The 22,838-nt window shown below is 39.7% G+C and overlaps 2 protein-coding genes and 1 non-coding gene across 7 annotated transcripts in view; all 3 read right to left on the reverse strand.

Moving 5' to 3' along the window:
* Positions 1-482: 482 nt before the first annotated feature.
* PDCL (phosducin like) lies at positions 483-5,741 on the reverse strand. 2 transcript variants are annotated; one of them, XM_061476568.1, is made up of 4 exons: positions 5,649-5,741; positions 4,786-4,960; positions 4,392-4,573; positions 483-3,298 (listed from the first exon to the last, which is right to left on the reverse strand). In XM_061476568.1, exons 1-4 carry the CDS (start codon positions 5,712-5,714, stop codon positions 2,747-2,749), a joined length of 975 nt encoding a protein of 324 aa, XP_061332552.1. In that variant the 5' UTR covers positions 5,715-5,741; the 3' UTR covers positions 483-2,746. The 2 variants fall into 2 exon arrangements, with proteins under 2 accessions (XP_061332552.1, XP_061332553.1); XM_061476569.1 differs by having other exon boundaries at positions 5,602-5,704.
* Positions 5,742-5,779: 38 nt separating this feature from the next.
* Positions 5,780-22,838, reverse strand: part of RC3H2 (ring finger and CCCH-type domains 2) — a 28,888-nt gene continuing 11,829 nt past the window's right edge. For 2 of the 4 annotated variants that reach the window (XM_061476564.1, XM_061476565.1), the window contains exons 6-21: positions 21,960-22,160; positions 21,426-21,558; positions 21,056-21,174; positions 20,585-20,697; positions 19,670-19,978; positions 18,700-18,914; positions 17,827-18,254; positions 17,231-17,401; positions 15,962-16,117; positions 15,045-15,258; positions 14,803-14,887; positions 14,178-14,259; positions 13,662-13,796; positions 13,007-13,114; positions 11,828-11,976; positions 5,780-11,220 (exon numbers count right to left, since the gene is read on the reverse strand). In XM_061476564.1, the coding sequence (XP_061332548.1) occupies positions 11,025-11,220; positions 11,828-11,976; positions 13,007-13,114; positions 13,662-13,796; positions 14,178-14,259; positions 14,803-14,887; positions 15,045-15,258; positions 15,962-16,117; positions 17,231-17,401; positions 17,827-18,254; positions 18,700-18,914; positions 19,670-19,978; positions 20,585-20,697; positions 21,056-21,174; positions 21,426-21,558; positions 21,960-22,160 (2,814 nt within the window). In that variant the 3' untranslated portion in view covers positions 5,780-11,024. The remainder of the gene's footprint in view (positions 11,221-11,827; positions 11,977-13,006; positions 13,115-13,661; positions 13,797-14,177; positions 14,260-14,802; positions 14,888-15,044; positions 15,259-15,961; positions 16,118-17,230; positions 17,402-17,826; positions 18,255-18,699; positions 18,915-19,669; positions 19,979-20,584; positions 20,698-21,055; positions 21,175-21,425; positions 21,559-21,959; positions 22,161-22,838) is intronic. The other 2 variants (XM_061476567.1, XM_061476566.1) reach the window with 2 other exon arrangements.
* LOC133281480 (small nucleolar RNA SNORD90) lies at positions 21,647-21,760 on the reverse strand. Its single transcript, XR_009747531.1, has one exon. It is a non-coding gene; the product is annotated as a small nucleolar RNA SNORD90 (small nucleolar RNA).

The following is a 22,838-nucleotide window of genomic DNA, read 5'->3' on the forward strand; positions in this document are numbered from 1 at the left end:
AGGACGTGCAGTGCAAACAGCAACAATGAGAACATCTGGCTGTGGTTCTGCGACCTCTTAACTGATGATTCACCGAGCAGGAGGCTAGCGCTGACCAGAGGAGACCCTGCAAGAAGACCACTTGCCCGCAATGCTTTAGCACGTTAGAGGGAAGGGAAGGACAGAGGTTGCAGACGGGGTGCAGCTGCTCCAGGGTTTTCCTCTCCAGAATCAAGATTGATGATGGAAAGTTATCTGAACCCCATGGTGGCAAAGATAAGTAGGGCACTAAGGCTGAATGGAAAAGCAGTTCCCCATTGGAGGAAGTCACCTGGGCCCATCAAGCCTGGGGTCAGCCACCAGAGTTGACCAATTTCTACCACCCGCTGCACCAGAGCCCTGCATGGTACCAAACCCCACTTCACCACCTCTCAGCTTTCTGCCAAGAACCATGTTCTGTGCTGGGGAAGCTGCTGTGCCAGAAAAGATCGATGGAACATCTCTGACAAAATTAAAAAGCATCCTTTATTCAAAACCAAACCATTTAGAAGGAATGCACTGATTTAAGTGAAGATCTGATGGTGACAGTACAACGGCTTTGGTGGAAGGACAGGCACCTGCATCAAACCACAAGCCTCACTCGCTCAAATGCCAAGCTACATGTTCCAAAACAGGATTATTTTATGTAGATATTAATGCAATTTCATTTTCACTTTAGCCCCCCATATGTATATATAAATACACCTCAATTCTTCATCTGCAGGTCAGGATCGCATCGAAAGTTAGAGAAATAAAGCGGACTTTTAACACTTCAACCCACATTTAACCACAGCATGGTATGAGTTGCAGTTTCTATTTGTACTGAATGGACAGGGGACAGACACAAATTAGTCACTACTCTATTCTAAACTACTTCTGTTCTTTTGTGTAATACACATGAAAAGTGCTGTTATTTTAGGGCACGCAATTACCAGTTGGGAAGGGTTTAACTGCAAGAATGGCCAAGAGGAGCAGCAGCAACGCTGCCTGTGCCAAGAATGAGAAGCAGTGCTGCACCTCATCTCTCTGCCCCCCTTTCCCTCCTGCTTATTATACTCAATGATTAATTGCATTCAGACCTCTTTTCGTTTCCTTTTTGCTACCAGCCCTGTAAATCATCCATCCAATACCTGTGCACTGGACAGTAATAACCAGGAGTCACCTTGCTGCAGGCCACCCGACCGAGCAGCACGAGAGGTTTTGATCCTGTTCCAGTTTTGCTGCCATAAGGGCAAAAAAATGAAGCACTTTATACGAAACAAAACTTCAAAGCAACTCAAGCAGTCAGCGCTCCCTGAGCCCCGCTCCAAGCCAGGTTGGATGATGCTGCTAAAATGCACCCTCTCTGCATGGCAGACTTCACTGAATCTCCTCCTGAATATAAATTACAGCTTTTTTCCCCCCTTAAATACACTGATATCCATGTTCACTGATTTAATTTCACATAACTTTCATGGGTTATTTTTCCGTGATTCTGAGATGAAAAGAACTAATCTCTTAGCACACTGGAAAAGCTGGATTTCTGCCAGTTTCCTTAAAACAGCTACAATTTGTGCCAACTCGGTAATTTTTAATTACAAATTATTTCTTCTTCTCCTAATGCTACTTTTTAAAACACAGTTCAAACAGACACAGTTCCAAATTCTTCTTTTTCTACCCTAAGATTCATTCTTATTAAGAGCCTAGTGCTTGCACAGAGACATTTGCATTTCTTCCTGGTGTTCCACACTGCCTTATGTAAAACTTGCAATTAAATTTAATCATTAAACAGGGCATTATGTTGGGTCGTGTTTAGGTAATGATAAGTCTACTTTCCTCAAAATTAAAAGACAACAAGCACAGTAAGTAATGCATGAGAAAGCAAATGTGTTGTAATGTCAAATTAAGTAGGTAGAAAAGGATTCAGTAACAACTAAGTGCAGAGCACACCCGCTCAGCATGCTGATGTGTGCGAGGTGCATGGTTTCAGCAGTGCAGCCACACCATAACCCAGCCAGTAAAGCTTTGAGTAAAGCCTTAACTACAAGGTGCTCATGCCTGCAGTTGCTATAAATTGCTAACGGCTTCTCATGCTGCCCAGGTTATCTTGCAGCTACGCAGCAGCAGGATTGCTGGAGGCAGGGTGAGCTTTAATGTAACAGAAACCCTGAAATTACTTCCCCATATATGCTCTGATTTATGAAGGATGTAGAGGCCAAACCAAATAAACAAACACGCCTTAATGGAAACGTTATTGCTGAGAAATGGTAATGACAAAGGTGCTGCAGGAGGGCAGTGCACATTCGGCAGCAGTAATGGAATTAGGGCAACGGGCACAAGTTATTCCTGGGGAAATTCCGACTGGATACAAGAGGAAAATTTTTCACAATGAGAACAATCAGTCCTTGGAATAATCTCCCCAGGGGAGCAGTGGATTCCCCAGCACTGGACACAAGTGATGTGGGGAACAGACATGACACTACACAATCTCCTAAACTTACTGAATTGTGTTAGCTTCATGGTTAGTAAAATACACTTCAACTGCATAAAAGCAAGACTTATGTTAAGTGTACTTCACTGAACTGAAGAAAATCTTAGGGATTCTTTACATGATTTTTAACAAGCAAAAGTTGAAGTGCACGAAAGGGAAGAAAACATACCTGCACTATGGAAGAAACAGAACAATCCCTACCTAGCACATGAGCATCCCACTGTACAACTACACCTACTGGCCCTTGGAACAAGCAGTTCAGTCTATTTCCAGATCACTGTCTTCACTGTAAGTTGCAGTTGGATTATGTATAGAAGTCAGGAGCACCAGGTCTTTTTCTGGAAGCAAACTGCACTCCTGCAGAAAAGCCTCCAGGTCTACGGCAAAAAAATCCTCCCCAAGCTGGTCAGTGATGCGCACGAAATTGCCAATGAGCTCACCTGCCTTATAGACGAGAAGAGCGGGCAGCGCGTTGTTAGTGAAGCGGGTGCTAGCCCCAATGAGTGAACTCTTTACTCTGCAAAACTTCACTGTTGGGTACTCAGCAGCCAGGCAGATCATACAGCCGTTCAGGGACTCGGTGCCAGGGATATCATCTTCGTAAATGTGGATCATGATCAGTGTGCTCTTATGCTCTTTATCAACCGTGTCCAGGAACGCTTCTCCACTGGTGATCTCAAAAACCTGTTTAAATTGCTGCCCGCTGTACAACTGCTGCCTCATCTCCTCCATCCGCTGCTTCCGGTATCGCTGCAAAAACTCCTCGTCGTCTTCATCGTTGTGAATCATGTTATATTCTTGTAATGTCATCTGAGAAACACACACACAAAGATACATCAAAGAGATGTGCATCGCTATATGGGTCACTTACATAACGAGAATTCCAATTGAGAGGATTAATGTGGGTCACTCATCTTTAGCAACAGCAAAGTGCAACCCATGAAGGCACAAGCACCCTCTGCATTACACTTCATTTTGATCTAATTAGAAGCTGTGTCCAGTGGGAACAGTGATTTCAGCCTTGGGAATTCTAGGTTCCACAAGCTGCACTAATAACACAAGTGGCTGCTCCATGTTCCCACTTCAATTCAGGTTAATGCTGGCTATGTGCTTTCCCTAAGCTACAAGCGCTGATGTGGATATGGTGCCTGACTTAACTTTTCCTTCTTTCTCATTAGTTTTTTCATCTAGCTTTTAAGTTAACATTCTGTGGCAACCAAATGTACTACCTTGCCTGTAGAACTAAATTTAACAGGATTTTAGGAGGTATTTTGTACCTGTTCACTTCCTTTGTTGAATACAATAGCATCACTTAAGCTATAGAACAGCATGGACAGCTTTCGTCATTACTAATTAGTAACTTCTCTGACTAGAACTGCAAGAACTAGTTATGCAGCTCACAGCTGATTAAAACCATTCTCCACCTCAAATACCATCTATCTTTGGAGCAAAAAAGTCAAAGCCAAATTTCAACATCCACCCACGTACTAAATACTAAATCAGTGAGGAATCCTAAACTCTTCTTTTTGGCTCAGGAGGCAGCAGTCATAGATTTGCCGTACACGTCTCAGTATTAATCCTCTGAAGTTGATTTATTTGATAAGCACTCAAGGGAAATCTGGGAATAGGATCTGGACTTCTTTGGTAGAGCAACCAAATTGCTTATTTCTTAACACAGGCAAACACAAATACCACTAAAATGCAAAATACTTAAACTTGACAACACTTGGCAAATACAGTTGCAATGCACTTCTTATACTGCAGCTGTGTTCTTATCTACCAGGGAAATAGGATACAAATCTCCTGCTAGAACACAGATTCCGCTCTGCTTCATGTACACAAATAATGAAACTGAAAATGTTAAACATCTATGTGGCATTTTAATTCCTTTGTGCCATGCTACCTTTCCATTGAGTTTTTCCTGAAGCTCTTTCTGCTTCTGCTTCTCAGTCTCTTCATCTAAGTGAGACCTACACGTCATAGATAACTTCTTTATGAGTCTCTCCATTTCCCTGCGCTGCTCCTGCCGCTGTTCGGTTTCCAGTTGTTTAAATCTCCGCCAGTCATTAATGACTCCCTTGGGACCTGAAATTAAATATGCAGGCATTTTGCATAAAAGGGCAATAAAGCTACGTTTACAATTCAAGTAATAATTCATAAGTCAGTATAAAATAGTGGCTCTCTCATAAACTTTTTGTATACTGTGTAAAATGTTGACATAAAATGAACAAAGTGATTTGCCATTTACAAGTCCTTAAGTTTGTACTTATTAAGACATGAGTTTGACATGACAATACCTGTGTTGACTGCACTGCCATCGCTGCTGAGCTCTACCTCCCCACCGCTCTCAGGAATGGTGCTCTCCCCTTCTTTATCTTCTTTGTCACTGTCTTCATCCTCACCCTCACTGCTGCTGTAATAATACTGGAGCTTCTCACCAAGCAGTTTATCATCCAAAGCAGTCATTGTGTTCTAATATTAATAGATAACAAATAGAGAATTAATAAAGTAGAGAATGGCTCCACCGCCTTCTTCCACTGCAGTCCTCTAAAAGTGCTGCTGATCCGATCTCATCCTGATGGAGATGCAAGATGCTCAATCATATTCTCTCTTGGGCAAGGGGCATAGAAAAAGAGTACCACTAAGGTCACATATGTGGCTGTGGACTTGCGACGGGCAAACTGCGTTTAAACGTCCACAGAATTTCATTGCAAAGAAATTAAAAGGCGATTTAAATCTAATCAATAGATCTGGGTTCATGCATGAGAGCCAGCCCCCTTCATGCGTGTGTCTCTCACAAAGCCACCCGAAGCAGCGTATGGGTAAAGCAGAGCTTTCACTTCTAACGCCCCACGCCAGCAGGCTCTGCAAGCTAAAGCCAGATTAAGCAGCTCGCCGCGGAGGTGCCCAGATGGCCGCCCATCACCGCGGCTACTCCGCAGAGCGACACAACGGGGCGCCCGCGGCCAGGCGGGGCTCCGCGGCGCATCCTCCTCCCGCGGCCGGGGCTGCGCGATGCGGAAGCAGGAACCAGAACAGCCGAGCCTGGGCTGAGGAGGGGGAATGCTCTGAACGCCCGGACCCCTCCCCTTACAGCCTCCGCATCAACTCACCCAAGGCCGCTCGCCCCGCCGCCCCTCACCGCGGCCCCGGACCTCACCCGCTGCCGCCGCCTTCCGGGGCTGGCTCTGGCTGCGCGGAGCACGGCGGGAACGGGGAGGATCATCCCGCCCTCCTCCTCCTCCTCTCCTTCCCACCCCTTCCTTCCCGCAGGTGAAGGCAAAGAGGCAGTTAAGGTGGACAAATAATTTTTATTGGTGCATGCAAATACATGTCAATACTGCAAACTTCTTCCACCGAGTCTCTCAAACACTGAAAACCAGGATGCTCTACTCCGTGACCAGCCAAAGCTATACAACCTCTTCACTTCAGTGCTACAGCAAACACACACGGCACCGCCCGCCCCTACCTCTAACACGAAGGGAAACGACCATTGGGAACTCAACCCGAGATAAACGGAATAGAATTTACTCCCCCATATAACCCCATTTCATTTTACAGATTTTTTTTCTTTTTTTTTTTTAAATTATAGTTTTAAATAGAAGCTGAGAATGCGCCATAAAAATGAGCATTAAATCCATCGTAGCGATGGTGCCTGCTTTATACATGATGGGTGTACACCATCTTTTATTTCATTTACATTTCAATCGAACAATAGATTTGCAAAGAAAATGTCTAATACAGACGTAAAAATATTCACACTAGAGCTTCACAATCGGTTGTACAATTGACAAACAGGCCTCTTTTCCCAAACTTTCCAGCTAAGCAAATTTTAAAATGTAATCAATGCAACAAGAGAAAAAAAAACAAAAAAACCCCAATTTTCTTTAAAACTTCCAGGGAAAAGAATACGCAGTAAACAGTATAAATGCGGACAGCAGATGCTGCAAGCTAACCACGATACTTCGGAGTGGCTGTACAGTGGGTATGTGCAGTACAAATAAAAGCCACATGTGTTGTATCACAACTACTGTATAATGTACTTGTTTGCCCAGCTAAGAAAATGCATGCACTTCCATGCCTTGGATTAACTGAGACCTACCCTGGATACACTGATGGGCTATGTGCAAATGACCTTGGCTTTTGGCAGTAATAAATGCAGCCAGGCTCTGTTGTAGTTCAGCTTTTACAGCGAAATCTCGAGTGATTAAAAGCTTCCACAAGCATCCTTCTTAAATAACAGGGTGTAATAATTATGTTCGGGTATTGGGCATTTTGGGATTCAGATTTGATTCATCTCATCACTGCCAGGTTGGGGTTTGGTTTCTTTTCTTGCCGTGCTCCCTTGCCAGCAGAGAGATGCATGGTGATGACTTACTGCCAAAGTTAGCTCTTCCTTTATACTGGAAAACGGGGTCATTTAAAAAAGCACATCTATTGTGTTCTGCTTGCAGAAGAGGTCCCTCAATGAGAGGGAATTTCCTAAAAAAGGGATTAAACTACAACATAAAGAATGGACTTTTACATACTATAGATAATCCGATCATTTCTTCATTTTGTTATACTCTTCAAATTCAACATCTTCCTTTAAGAACAGTCTAATAATAATGCAAAGTCTGTCCACAGATATGATCAAGGAGCTGCTGGCATACAGTGTTTATGTACAGCAACAGGTACAACTTGACAACTTGTGCTTTAAAAAAGCAAACAAAACCAATGTTTGGAACTATTCTGAGTTTAGATTACATTATTTTAAGCATTCTTTCCTCAGCTGTTTCTGACCTCTGTGCATTATTTTGTACCTCATCCAGCCTAGTACACTATTATACAAGAACAGCATTCAGCTCGAGTACAGGATAAAGTAAGATTTCAATTGTGTTATCAAAGCACTAAAACCTCCCAAATTAGACTTCTACAAAGAGCAATTAAGAGCTTATTTAACATAATCAGCTGTGTACAACTTGGGGTTTTTTTCCTAAATCAAATGTCAAACTTTAGTGTCCCTGTACTAGACTACCAAGAACCAACGCCAGTTTGCTTTGCAAAGAGTCTAACCTTTCCTTTGAAGGGTCTAGTATACATTCTACAATGCAAAATCTGCATAAACACTAAGATTCATTTCTTGTCACCTGTTTACAGGAACAAAATATCAGTAGCAGGGCAATCACTCTGCTCTAAGTATATGTTAAGAATGTACAGATAATTACTTTCTCACACAAGCATTCTCCCAGCACAAGCATTAGTCTCTATTAAGACCTATGTGGGAAATGAGGCAAACCAAGGAGTGAATCCAGGTAGTGAGGCAACACAATTAACTTAGACACTAATAATTCCTGTATCTCTTGCATGTGAAATCCCTGCTGTACCCCTAGTGGGGAAAAAAACCAAACCAAACCAAAAGCCAAACCAAAACAACCCAAAATGCTTGTCCAAGCAAAGCAAAAGAGCCAATCTCTTTCCCCATTCTGCTATGGGCCCTTTTTCTGACAGCACAGGTAAGTTAGGCCAAAACCTACATGGGAATCACTGCTATTCACACACAAAGATAAGTCACTGTATCTCAGCATCAGAAAATAAGCCCTTCCATAGCCCAAAGGCACCTGATTTACATCTAGACAATGAATACATACTTGTTTGTATAGGGTCAAAGGCTGAAACTTCACCAAAGAAGAAAGCCCGAGCTAGGTTACCACCTGTAGCTTTCTCCTTGTCAGGGCACTGGAGGGCACAATTTCATGGCATAAACCACACAATCAGCGCTAAAACTGTTAAGACAAAGCTCGCATGATGTTGAAATCCCTAAAGAATTCTTTTGCCTGTCATTCTAGATAGTAAAAATCCAACTAAAATAAACCCCCTAGCCCCAGTTAAGAGCCAACTTTCCATTTGAAGTGTATGGTCATCCTAGCGAACTGCTCTATCATGGGACCTCCTGCTGCAGACAAGAGTATATATAGATACATCTGTTGTTAAATATGCCAGTCTGGTTAGCAGGAGGATCTCAGGCTTATGTAATTTCACTGGACAAACAGGCAAATGTGTGTAAGCAGCTTATCCCAACCCCCCTCCAGCAGAGCACAACCAAGTTTTTAAAGTTGCAATTTTAAAATTAAAAAGTTAAGGTAAATACACAATCAATTTATGTAGTATATATTCACCCTCAGATCATGCTGAAGATGTTCTGTGGAGTTCTGGTGCACAGAGGGCTCTTTCCCTGAGGGCAAATAAGGACTTCTCAAACCTTTATATTTTCTCTATTTTTGTAACAAAATAGCAATTTAAAATTTAAAAATCTTTTAAAAAAATTACATCACCTTCAACATGGAAGATCTCACTGTTTAAATATCCATGAAAGAGACATACTTGTTTGCATATCTGTTTTGGAATTACATTGTACAGCAAATAATAGTATCTCAGAAGCATTTCAAAAGTAATATAAATTCATATTTACATAATGGCCTTGGTATAAAATATACAACAATCATATTTATGTCTAACATTCTAAGTTAAAGTTAACATCGATAGGAAATAAGTTAAGGTGACAAAGGTGGTCTGGTTTTTGTGTCCATTCACTTCAAGTTGCAAGTGAAACAAAGCATCAGTCTAATCCTAGCTATGAGGTGGCACTGGCTATAGGAAGGTACAGCAACAGCCAAAGGAAACTAAGAAAAGACTACTCAACTGGTTTTCTACATACATTCCTTTACACTGGAGTATTAAATAGATGTGTAAGATCTTCCATACTGACACCAGAATATCAAAACTAACCCTTGGATTTTCAGGTATATTTACAACATAATTATCTCATGGACAGGTTCATTAGGAGAGATATCAAACACCAATATGTACTTAGTCTAATCAGGAACCCTCAGGGAAATGCCAACCCCCACCCCCCAGAAGCGTGCACAAAACAGTTATCAAAATCTTACCCGACCACATAGCTGTGATTTTGTAAAATAACAACTCAGACGACCAGTAACATGATCCTCTTTAAGCATTTTTGCTAGCAGGAAAAGCCCTTACATGCAGTACACCTGGTGAAAGATCAGCTTGGCTTAAAATATTCCAGTACAATTTTCAGAGTAAACAACTTCACAGAAGTTAATAAAAAACATAAAAAAAAGAAAAGAAAAATAAAATAAAATGTAAAACTTGTCACAAAGAAAAGGAAGAGGACGAACAAGAAGAGAGTCACCATCAGGAGGGAGAGTCCTGCTTTCTTTCCCAAAAGAGAAAAAAAAAGAGTGGATTTTTAAGCTTCTCAAACCAACAAAATATATGCCCAGGGTTCTATTTCATGTGTATTTATGAAAACCAATTTTCAGTTGACATGTCTAACATGATTCTCAGTCACACCTTAGCAGGGCATAAATTCATATGCTTTTCAGTACTCTGAAGGTCAGATAATGCTCTATTATTGTATTTTCAAGGTCTTTGAAAATAAGTTGCCACTGAACAAGCAAAAATTAAACCTGAATACAAAATTATGATTAACAACATTTAACAAAGGTAATACAACCGCCTTAAATTCCCAATACTTAGTTTAAATTAAGAACAAAACAGTACAAAAAACAGCAATACCATCTTTGTTAGTCAGTGCAAACACTACGTACAGGGTTTTCAAAGGAAAGCCAAGAGCACCTGATACTTTTTGCCAAGTCATCTGGATTCTATAATCTCCAAGTTGAGAACTATCAGTAAGAAAAAAAAGAGAAAAACCAAAATTGCTGTTACATTAGTGCATAACCTCTCAAAATGGTTGAAAATCGTTTCACGTATAACTTGGGGAAATCAATACCTAGTACATTAGCTGGAGGACTTAGGCACTTGGTTTACTTCTGATAACTTTACTTGGACAAGTAGCCTGTGTATGTGTATCTACATTACTAAAGCAGAAATTGGGGGGGGAAATGGAAACAAAAAAGCTGCAGCAAAGCACTGCACCACAGACCTGCAAATAACGTAGCAGTGCAAAGCTAATGGTGTGTTAACCCTGTAAAAGTCTCAAGTCCGAATCTCCACCTCTCAGTCTTCAAACAGGAAACAATACTCCATGCAAAGTTCCACAACTAAAGAAAAAGCAGCTGCAACAAGACACGAGTTCTTCTCTCATGAAACAAAATAGAGACAAATAAGTTAAGTCTTCCTTTCACTAGATGTATCATCGTAGGATCCTGCTAGTTTAAATAACTGAGTTGTTAGTTTTCTACAGAAGCCATTTTAAACAAGAATGGCTCAGATACCGCACCGGATTGCTACAAACTCATAAAAAGCTGCTTTAAGCTTAAGTAAAACAATGTCCAAATTCCATTCATTTGTGGAAAGTGAACGCCTTACCCTAGGAAAGTAAGTTTTTTTTTTTCTTCAGAATGCTAATGCGAGAGGGGCTTGAAGTATCAAAGAGTCCACAGGAAATGCATGACCCCAATATTATTCTTTTAAAAAAAATATACATTATATAATATATATTATATATATAAAAAGCTAGTGTAAATGCTTCCATGGTGTGGTCACAAGCTGGAAAGATGAATGCCTTTCAGCTGTTAACCATCCTGCCACTTGCAACAGGCTTTAAAAAGTCATTTTTATCCTCAGACATAATGTGAGCAGTTTTCAAAATGAGGCTGCCAACACTGACTGCTGTGCTGATGGGCAGGCAGCTTGCATTGCTAACAGATGTGATCGGCTGACTGAAGCAAGAAGTTACGGGCAGGATTGTTTTCTGCTCCTCCCTGAGGAGAAAAATAAGTTACACAAATATTAAACAAGTACATGCACAAGTATCCGCAACTGAATTGTGTGCATTAAATAAATACTGACATCAACTCCTTTTTAGCAACAGGCTAAACAGCTTACTGTGGAACGGTACGCTCAAGGTGTAGTCTGCCTCATTTTCAAAGGCTGCATTACACAGTAAAGACTACAGAACATAGAAACCTAAAATAGTGTATTTTAAAAACTACCTCTCTATGGAGATTTGTGCAAACAGGAGGACATTTCACCTTTTGGAGTTTTTCTTGATTTCTGTTAACTATAAAAATACTTTTGCATTTTTTTGCTTACTGAATGTGAAAGGTATTTTTAACAGCTGTGACACGTTTTAGTGTATATGATTACAACAATGCATATGAACAATGGTGCCATCCTGTGACTTCTGTATTTGTGACCTAATTCTATTTCTTAACAGGTTCTTCTCACTTCACCATGTATACACAATGCAGATGTCTAATCCAAGTCTGAGTAGGTACGTAGTTCATCCATAAACAACCATGATTCACCTATTCTGATGCTGCTGTTTGTCTAAAACTGGCAGACACTGCTGTTTTGTCTAACACTCACAGAATCACAAGGTCTTCACCTAAACTTTGTCTCTTCTGTTCCATAGATTCTTTCTGGTGCTGTTTTAGCAGATGTCCATTCTCTACAGTTGTCCCATTGAGCAGCTGATCATCTTGAGAACTAATACCTAGCTGTATATCCAGAATCTCCTAGAGAGGAAAAGGAGAAATATCCATCAACACTGTCACAACCAGCTTTAAATTTTCTTAATATGTTCCACTACATAAAACTGACAGAAACAGAGTCTCGTCAAAAGACTCCTTGTTTTTATTTCATACTTTGCAATGTCTACATTATTTTACTATAGGGAAAAGGAAAAAACAATCTTTCAAAGACTGCAGTGAATGATGATGGTAAACATCAGTTTAAACATCAGTTGCTAAAAAAATGGCTTATCAGGTGAGAGAGGAAGGAGGCAGTAAAGCGAGAGCTGTTTCAATAATCATGGATAGAGGTAAGGCTGAAGAGAAAGATCCTTCCATCCACGTAGTGGTGATTCACAAATCGAGTGGCAGGACGGTTAACAAAAGATACACAATAGAAAATACTACTGCTTCACAAACCTCAGGCAGAGCAAACAAAAGCTGTCACCAGTACTGTAAGTGAGTATTGGGAAGTGGGTTATGGGATATGTTCCAGATAAGAACGTTAATTTAATGTTTTAAAAAAGGAAAACTGATCCTAATGCTTGGAACGAACTCAAGAATGTTTTAACATTGCCCAGCAAAAGAAAGATGCACCAGTTACATTACAAACAATGAAGTAGTAGTGAAAACAAAAGAACACTGGGTTACAATTAAATTACTGTTAGAACCCAGGTGAGCATAAAGTTTAAGTTAAATGATCACACTTAAACATAAACCATTCTTAACTACAGTTTCAACACCGGAGGGGAAGGGGAAAGGACAGACTCCCCATTACTAATGTCATCAAAGAGCAAAAAGCTGAAAGCTGTGACAACACACCGAGCTGTTTTCAACTTGGTAATACTAACTGCCAGGTATCTCAGCGAGACCCCTAGTGTTCAAATAAGGCAAGCGTTTGATATCACTACAAAGACTAAACACAAGATTCTGCTATCAAAGTGATCTACTAATTCACATAGAAATTGTAAAAGTTTCTTAGTAACTAATGAAAGGACCCAGTGACCTCTTTAGACGCACAGATTTCTGTACTTACTTCTATTTGTTCACCTTGCCCATCAGGTTCATCTGTATCCAGGGCTGACAGCTCCAATTCAATGTCTCGATCTGGCTTTGTGTCTGCACAGTCTTCAGTATAATCAGTCTGAAAAAGAAAGAATATGCTCTGTAATATCAAGCTGGCTTTTCACCTGCTCCATACAACACTCAAGTATTACAGTGAAAACATCAGATTCATTTCTAGGACACAACATTTCTAAACACACGAGACAAACACAAATAGAACTTTGAGCATAGACAAAATAGGGGACAAAACTACATCTAATCACATTAAAGTACTGAAACAGAGAGATAAAATGCAATTCTGAGGTAGAAAATTCTGTAGGAGTCCACTGACACAATGTTTATGTTTCTAACATGTACAACAGAATGGAAAGTAAAGACTGCATGAAAATGGATTGTCACATTCTTCCCATTTTGTAAATGGATGGTTGGAGCAGCGGCACTACAGATGCACCTACCCGATCTCAGGGAAATAACCAGACAACAACAACAGTGACTTAACTTGCAAAGAACATGTTAGAAATATTTGGGAATGATAAAACTATTTTTAGCTCTTGGCTAAAATGCATGCACTTATGTATATACACAAAACCTCAAATTTGTTTCATCCCAATTACCCCTTTCTTTACCTCACCATTCCTCAAATCGATTTCCTTGCTTAAAAGATTTAAGGTAAGACGACTGCCTTCATCTAGAGAATTCCACTTCTGTTGCATGGCTAGTGCATTCGCCTCTCTCTGAAGTAATAATGAGTTACTTTTGGCCTATGGAAAGAAACGTATCAGTTACCAACCATGTATTGTCAAATGGTAAAATAAACCAGCCTACCAAAGGGACAGTTCCCCTGCTAGATGGATAACTATGTTTTCCTTTAATGCATTTAGTTTGTTCTGCATTTGCTGACATGTATCAGGCTCACCAGTTTCTCCCAAAATGGCCTTGCTAATGTCAGTGGAATGGCTCATGCTAGCTGTCCTTATGCATCATACTAAGCACTGCAGGACTGGCACCTAGTTAACCCTTATTGGTCATTCTGTCAATTGTACTATTTTCTGTAGGCTACACTAAGAAAATCAATTTAAAATCACTTTACTAAATCACTTTTGTTTTAATTATTAAAAACACGATATAATTTCTCATCTTACCTGTTGCAATTCAATACTCAATAGATCTCCAGTGCTGGAATGCTTTCGGTGACCCGACAAATCTGCAACTATGAACCTGTCCCTTCAAGAGAAAGAAGGCAAAACTAGGAATTAAAAACAAGTTCTCTAAATCAAAGGCCCCATAAACTTCCTTAGTCTATCAGTGTTAGATTTTTGGACAGAAACGCTATGACTAAGATAATGCACTCTTCACCTTCACTGGGGCTCACAATACCCCAAGATATTATATGAAACAAACATCCTTATTTTACATATGAGTAAAATGTGGCAAGAAAACTTGAGAGAAACAACTCGGGATTGCACATTTTGACATGACAGCTTGGCAGTACCTGACACCAATTCTCTGACGAGGTCTCTCAAGGGGTATGTTGCTAGTAATGGGGTATTATTAGCTGCATTAAGTATTAAAGACTACACAAGTTTTAACCTAGTTTTTCCAAAGCCTTATGCTTGACAGAAAACATTTTACTTTAATTTTTACTTTAAAATTCAGAACATTATTAATAGCTCCAGATTTTTTTCCCCCACCAGATTCAGGATTTTGAAGAACACTACACTAAGGTATAGACAATTCTTTTAACAGAACACAGAAAACAGTCCATACCGTTCTGCATAACGTGCTGATGAAGCAGAATCTGAGCCATAGGCACTCCATCTTGAGTCAACAGCATTGACATAAGGGACATAATCTGTAACAAATGAAGACACAATTCATTATCTTCTCTGTTCTTCAAACGGGTTATACAGATATTGTAGCTCTTTGAATCTTCACTGCTGTAGCAAGCATGAAGGGGATGAAATGCTCATTATGTATGCTACATTGTCATACAAAGCTTATACTTGTACCTGATACACTGATGGGTTTAGTAGCACTTCCTTGGGAAGCAGTGGCCTGAATAGGATCTGTTGTGTGATAACCTGTGCGGGATGACCTGGAGATTGCACCCCACTTGGAGATGATCGGTCCATCGCTAAATGGGATTATAGGATCTTCTTCCTTTGCCCTTCTCTGAGTTTCAAATAAATGCACTCTCCTTTTAACATCTCCGCTGTCCAAATCCTACATATTTAGGAGATAAAAAGATACATGGACTCACTTGAGGTTATTTAGGTTCTTCAGCTGGCCAACAACTTTCTGATTATTGTTCCTGAATACAATGCTGAAATTCTGTCCAACTAGAGAGCCAAGTTGGGCCTCCACGGTTTAACTATTATCGCCCTTTAATGGCAAACTGACCACAAGAAAGCTACCACCATTTCTAGAAGAAATAATTTTGCCTTTCCAAGCTTGTGTTTCCAGGCAGAAAAAATTCCAGTATGCTTAAAGATCCACCAACACCCTTCCCTGCACTTGAAAGAGGCAGTATCAAAGAAGGCTTGAGATGAGACTTGATTACACCTGTTTCATACAATATAAAGGCAACCTGCCACACTATATAGCAGGAAGTCTCCCAAAAACATGAGCTCTTACCCCTCCAGAGGTGATCTGCATTCCATGATTCATACTACCTATTTTTTGTACCTATTTTCACAGATAGCTTTTTTCCCCCTCTCATAGCACTACATTCTGTCACTGAAGTAAATACACAGTTCATTTACAAAACTGGGAGAAGATACTCCGAACAACCTCAAATGGGCAGAACTGCTTCAAAATACTAAGAATAGAAGCTACCAACTTTTAAAAGCTTTGTATAACCAAGCAGAAGACACTTCAGCATGTGAGAATTATTACACTAATGAGGTAACATGCAGAAAACCCCTACCATTAACACAGCATTTGAATTGGCAATCACATCCTTGGGCTCCGAGTCGATAGCATTTATACAAGAGCCAATAGTGCCACAAGACCACGGTGAATAGTGAGAGAGATGGTCTTCCTCAAATTTAGTTCCACTCAAATCACTGACATTTTCTGAGAACTATGGAAAAGGGAATAAATAAGCAGTGAATAATAAAACCAGGGAATTCAGTCTTAAAATAAGAAAAGACATTTACTGCTGTTAAATTATTTCAGAAGTCAATCATGGAGTTCTAGCTGTATTCAAGACTTTACTTAGGGACAACATAACCCATTTTTGACTCATTTAAACCAGTGCAGGTGACAGCTGTCAAAGAAGGGAAAGCTTTGCCACTACAAATAACTGCCTGGACTGCCAAGATAGTGACACTGATTTCAGCCTCACACGCTAGTGGCAAGTTGCTTCAGGCAAACACCTACAGTAATTAAACTGAGAAGAAGCCATGCATTTTCCTTTAACGTATAAGCCAGTGGCAGATAGAAGTATGATTTTGAACCCTTCAACATGGATGAAATGGACTACATATATCCTGATCTACCTTGAACGCACCCACAAGGGACTTCAGGTACTCCCACTTTACAAGACTTTTTCTGCATAATCAGAGTCTAACACCAAAATATCGTCAATGGAATTGTCAAACCACAGCAAAGAGGGCTTGGCACAGTGGTTCTTCAAACTAGCTTTTTGGATGTGTTTAATTAAAAGTACACATAGAAAGTAAATATCACAAGATTTATTTTTTTTCCCCAAAATCACACTGTTCCTATTTACTAAGTTCCATATACAGAACTTACAAAATAAAAAATGTTCTACCAATGCCTTTTGCTGCTTTTAAGAGGTATGTATTATCTGGGACTTGACAAACATTCCCAGCTTGATTCAGTCTATTCATCACTTTATAATGCTATTTGGAGTATGAAAAGGGAGGTCCTTCTTAGTAGCAAACAACTGCTCCCTACACAAAAACCTGGGGGCTCACAGTGCTAATTCAGTAACATTACATTTCCTTTAGTGAGGGCAAACTGAATCACTTCATTTCTTGACCTTTTTTCCCCACAATCATGTACAGCATCACGTTAATATCAAATTGAATGCATCTGTTAATAGATACTACTTTCCTTTTGCTAGATTTAATTTTATGAGCAACAGGTAGTAGGTGGAAAACCTTTACTAGAACTATTGACTGACATCTTAAACAGGAAGGAAAGATAAAGAAGTTCTTTGGCTTCCCACCTCTGTGCTGAAATCTACGCTGAAGAGAGGAGAAGGTGGTGTTGGAGATGGTGTTGCCATAGGAAGGGTTGACGATACCAGAGGAGTTTTCTGCGTGTGGTACTGTGCCCATTGCTCCGGCTTCCGTCTTAACTGCTCTTCATAACCAGTCTTCAAATGACCACAAGGCTCCTAGCAACAATAAATATAGGACTGCATACCTGATCATACTATAATCAAAAGGCAAATACTTGCCACGGACACACCTGGACCCTCAGATTCCCTTGGGTCTTTAACCTTGCACTGATATCACTTGAATTTCACAAGGATTTGGAGGAGGACCTTGCCCATGTACAGCAGCTCAAATATTAAATATGTAATTAATTCAAGCAACATGCATGGGAACTAGAGAGGCAGAGAGGCTCTGATCCTAATGCAGATCAGTCTATTTTACAACCCATTTTATAATGGGTAAAAACCCCAGAACTTTGTCCAGGTCACATGTCTTGATTACTGTAATCCGAAATAAAGATAAGACATCTATGCTGATTACTTGCCAACTTTACATAATAGCCTTCAGAGCCAAGGCTACCTCCTTCCCTTTCTGGCTCACTTACCCTTGGTAAAGGCACAGTCCTCTGTTCATTTGGTGGTTGACAAGCCACAGAGTAATACCCATCCAAAGAGTTGTATCTCTCACGTAATGATGTCTGATAGACAGATGAGTGCATCACATCCATGGGAGGTAAAGAATTGCTCCTAATAATATCATCTCGTGGGTACATCTGTGGGCGCCAGATGCGCCTGCTGTCATAAACTGGAGCATACATTCCAGAAGGGACAGGAGGAACTGGTCCATACGGCTGCGGAGGAGGAGGTTGGTAAGGAGAATTCAGTCGATCTCGAGGGGGAAATGTACTGTAATGATCGGCATATGGCACGGAAGCAGGTGGGAGGGAGGATTCTGGAACGTTATTGGACCTCACAAAGCGAGGAACACAGGGAGCCACACCAGCTGGTACTGTTGGAGGTGGTGGATAATATCCTTAAAAATTGGAAAAAGGCATATTTAATGTAACCACAAATGACCCACAATTTAACACCTTCTAAAACTGTAAATATTGTTAATAAGTACGTTTAGAGAATGAAGAGTCACACTTTACAAACCTGTTACTGGCCCTATTGTTTTCCTGTGGAATGCTAATTTCACATATGACAACTGTATTTGGAGATGATGCGCTGACCCTCTTCCACCTTGACCCAATTGCCATTGCTCCTATGTACTACGGTATAATGTACCATATGTAACTGAAAAGACAGCATCTTACACACCTCTTTACACAGGAGGTTAAAATGACCAGATTAGTATTCCATTAAGTGAAGATTCATCTGATATTAACAAAACAAACATAAAACATTGAGATAAAAGTTATTTCTCAGCATTCAGAAAGGTTCAGAGCTGTTTGTGATTCCGTGCTCATCTCACTCACCTGTCTGTGGGTACTGTGGAACTTCATATGATAGCTGAGTCCGGGGATCTTGGAAATATTGAACATTATCAGAATGTGGAGGGTAGACGGGTACTCTGGGAACAAACGGGCTGGATTTTGGAGGTACAGAATTAACTTCTGTTCCAATATTAGGAGGACCAGCTGAGGTAGCTGCTGCCTGGCTTACAGGAGTCTTGGGTGGAGAACCAATTTTACTGAAAAGGATTACCAAGAAATCATTAGGCAGATCTTGACTTATTTCAGTTAGTCATCTCTCCATGTACACTCCCATGTAATGTGCAAATTTGGGCTATGTAATTTCCTCTGGAATTTTGTTTCTCACACCCCAAAATGATCCTACATCTTAGACTTCGATCTAAGAGAACTCAGAAGTGGATATAAACGTTTTGGTATGTAACCAGAAGCTTACATACCACTTGTAAGTGCACTGTGGTAAAGACAAAAGCTCTGAAAAGCTGTTTAGAGCCTCAGGCCTTCCTGGGGAAGTATCTAAAAAGTTTTAAAGGCAAACCCCAGAACTAGGAGGTTTCCAAGATTATTAAGGAAGTGCTAAGGTGCACAGTGTGCACCCTTTCTGATTTCAGGAAACATCAAATTTTGAATGCAAAGTTTTTGTTTAATTTGTATGCAATAACCCAACAGCAAGCAAGATACAAAGCTGAGAATAAGAGAATAAAAGATAAAGGGGGAGATTGACCATTTCATCTCTATGGCATGGGAGTATTCAACAGCTAAAACAACTGATGCTGGCTCTGACAGCTTGAGTCCACAGACTGCGTATAACTACACCTGCACTGCAGTACATCTTACACAAGTCTGCAGTCAGTAAGCATCAACAACAGCAAGCCAGGACCAGAATCCAGCATGTATTGCTTGCCACCACAAACTCCATGATAATCCACAAGCAAAATGTTGTGCTTATTTATCTTTATGCATAAAGGTTACCTACTTTTCAGGTAGTGATTCTGTAGGGGACCCAGAAACATTCTGGCCATTGGCTCCAGTCTTCCCTCCTTTCTTGGTGTTCTCCAAAGCTCTCAAGGAGGTGTCTGCACAGCGAGGGATCAACTGGGGAACCCCACTTTCCAGATTAGCTATTCCATTAGTACTTGCCACCATCTTCCCTGTTGCTTCAGGGCTTCCTATGACAGAAATTACGTTTCCTGTTGTGGTCGAGACGGTGCTATTTACGCCAACTTTATTTAGAAGGGGGAATGTTCTCACTGTTGCACTGATTTTTTTGTTCCTCAAGCGGTATCTATAAACAAGCACATGTAAAACAGACAAAAGATTTAAGAAGTGGTAATTATGAATTTTAATGTATTTGTAAAACTAGCAAAAGGAAGGGATTGAGAGGAATGTGGTAGGAACAAAATTACAAGACTTCAAAACATGGTTCTTATTTTCAACAATCTGCAAACTGAACATGAACATCTTCCTCTGTAACCAAACATCACCTCTCCTCTTAGAAGATCCACTTCTGCAGTTCTTTCCAAATGGTTTTGGGTGAAAACAGTTTCAAGAATGCACATGTTGGAATAACTCGCTTTATTCCTTAAACAATTAAAATGTAATTAACATTCTCCACCTTGTAGTTGATATAAGCGATTCCTGACAGCCCCCGAGCCTAGACTTAATTTCGGGACAGGAAATTCTACTTCATGTGAGGTAAAATAGAAAATAAAACTGGAATTCACTTGCAGGCTTTACTGTAGTTTCAATTTTATATCGGGATTCACAAATCCTTCCAAATGAATAAATGTAGAGAAGAAACTATTTTCAAAATTCTACGGAGATTCTTGGATTTAAATTAAAAAGAAGAAAAAAAAAAAAAGAAAAGAAGAAGAAAATCTCCCAGACTCACTTTTCGAGCTCTTCCTGAGAATGAGCAAATGTACAGTTTGTTCCTCTTGGACATCCCCCTTGCTGTCGAAGGTCTCGGCACATACTTGTTTTGTATTTGCTATTTGGTTGTGGCTATACAAAGAAAAAAAATCAAACCACCAGACATTCCTTTTACAACCTGGCAGACAATTTACATAAAAGCAGATTTAAAATACACAAGTCACATTCAAAATGATTATACATTTTGCATCTTTAATCAGAAAATTAAGGAAATTTCTTGTTGATGGGGTAAAGACTATACCATTATATGGATCTCACTATAGCAAGTTCTGCTGCATTCCATATTTAGAAATGTTAAGTTCTCAAAACCTGAATGCAGTTAACAGTATCATCAATTATTCCACAGACAAGGCCATAAATGTTTCAATGCAATAGTAACTTCTCAAAATTACATCATTCAGTAACTGTACATTAAGACATATATAGTTACCTGTGGAGTTTCATGGCCTTTTCTGCTGTAATTCTGAATGAAATCCACTAGCCCATGTACCACAGTCTTTACAGCAACCATTGCATTTTCCAGCTGCTCCCATGTTGGAGATGCTGCATCTAAAAATCATTAAAAGCAGGCTTGGTCATTCTGACAAGAACTCCAGTAGTAACATAAATAAGAAGAGGCAACTCTTCTAGTACTTCAAAACACCAAGTACTAGGACAGAACTCAGACAGCCCTGAATAAGAGTTTATTATATAGTAACAGATAGGAATTTCGTAAACAAGGAATGGAAGTTATCTTAATAATTTTCTTTGTTATATACAAAAAACATCAAAAGAATGTTTAAAAAGCTTCATCTACATACCTGGATTTGGATCTATGTTTGCCAGGAGCTCTAAATGAGGCCTCAGCCTGTTTAAGTTTGCAGGATCTCCCGTGCGCTGCAAGACAATTGTCAATTCTTGTACACTCTTTGCAAAAGACTCTGGAGATTGGAGCTGAAAACAAAGCAAGCATTAGTGTGCTGCATTTTACAACCGTGAACTACTGATCTGAGAAAGATTTTCATTACACTGGTTTCTAAATGCATTATGTCGTGTCTTCAGATGGCATATAGAGAGTATCAGTGGAGAGAAATTTTATTTCTCATCTCAGAATCTGCCCTATGAAGCTTCATCATAAGACACATAAAAGGGAATTAGTCTTAAACTACTGAACATCAAAATGTCTTCATATGAAGAAGACGCTGTAGTGGGAAAACCCCTTTCATTCTAGTTTAATTAATATGTTATATAACTAAAGACAAAAAGTTAACTCAAGCTTTCTTGAGATTTTTAGTACAACATTTAATAGTCTAATCTAATCCTACAAAGATACTAAAATCGTGCCTTTGACAAACCTTGTCAATAATGGACTGCATGTGTGATTTATGTGCCAAGTCACCATACAGAAGAGAAGACCATTGTTCTGGTGATATTCGAAGTCCTGCTTCCATGGCAATGTGAACAATTTGGGCATCATGTTCTCTCCGCAAAGCCTCATAACTCCGAAACTCTTCTTTAAGCTGCATCAGAGAAGAATCTTCATCCCTTTTAGTGACCTAATAAACAGGAATAATTAAATACTCCTCCTTTAACAAAAAAATCTCCAAGTCCATTAGAAAAAGACAGTTATACAGCACAAATCACAAAAGTATTGGGTTTGTATATTCAGCATATACTTTGGTTCTTTTCCACGTATTCACCCTCAATCAACAGTGCACAAGCAGACACACCAGCCCTTCGAGTTTCTACAGGATCACTGATGCAAAGCTACAGTAACTTGCTACTTCCAACTACAAAGTAATCAGATTGCTTAAGTCACAGTTACATATTTAGTAATTCTACTAGTAGTTTTTGCTACACAGTATTAAAAGATGACTTAAAGAAACAGGAAAGCCTCCAGAAGCAACTTAACAAAAAGGACAATTTTAAGATAATGACATTTTAAACCTAGAATATTTAACTGAAAGCCCAATGTAAAAGTTAAGTAAAACTCTTAGGTTAGAGAAGGTATTTGTCATAAATGAGAGCAACAGGTCTCGTTATGTTAATGTTTAGTGATGTTGTGATAATCATGTTTTTAATTGTGATTAAAAAAGGAGCAAAGACCCATGGAATTAACTTTTCATTCTTCTCCAGATATAAAAAGTTGGGAATATTCAGTTTAAACAAGCCACCCTTATGTATCAAAAATAAAGAACCTCTTCAGTGCAAGGTGGCCAGATACAGACAAAAGA

The sequence above is a fragment of the Pezoporus flaviventris genome, unplaced genomic scaffold (assembly GCF_033815535.1).
Source record: "Pezoporus flaviventris isolate CSIRO_AGI_PZ_B2104156 unplaced genomic scaffold, CSIRO_AGI_Pfla_v1 ptg000097l, whole genome shotgun sequence".
Classification (NCBI taxonomy): domain Eukaryota; kingdom Metazoa; phylum Chordata; class Aves; order Psittaciformes; family Psittacidae; genus Pezoporus; species Pezoporus flaviventris.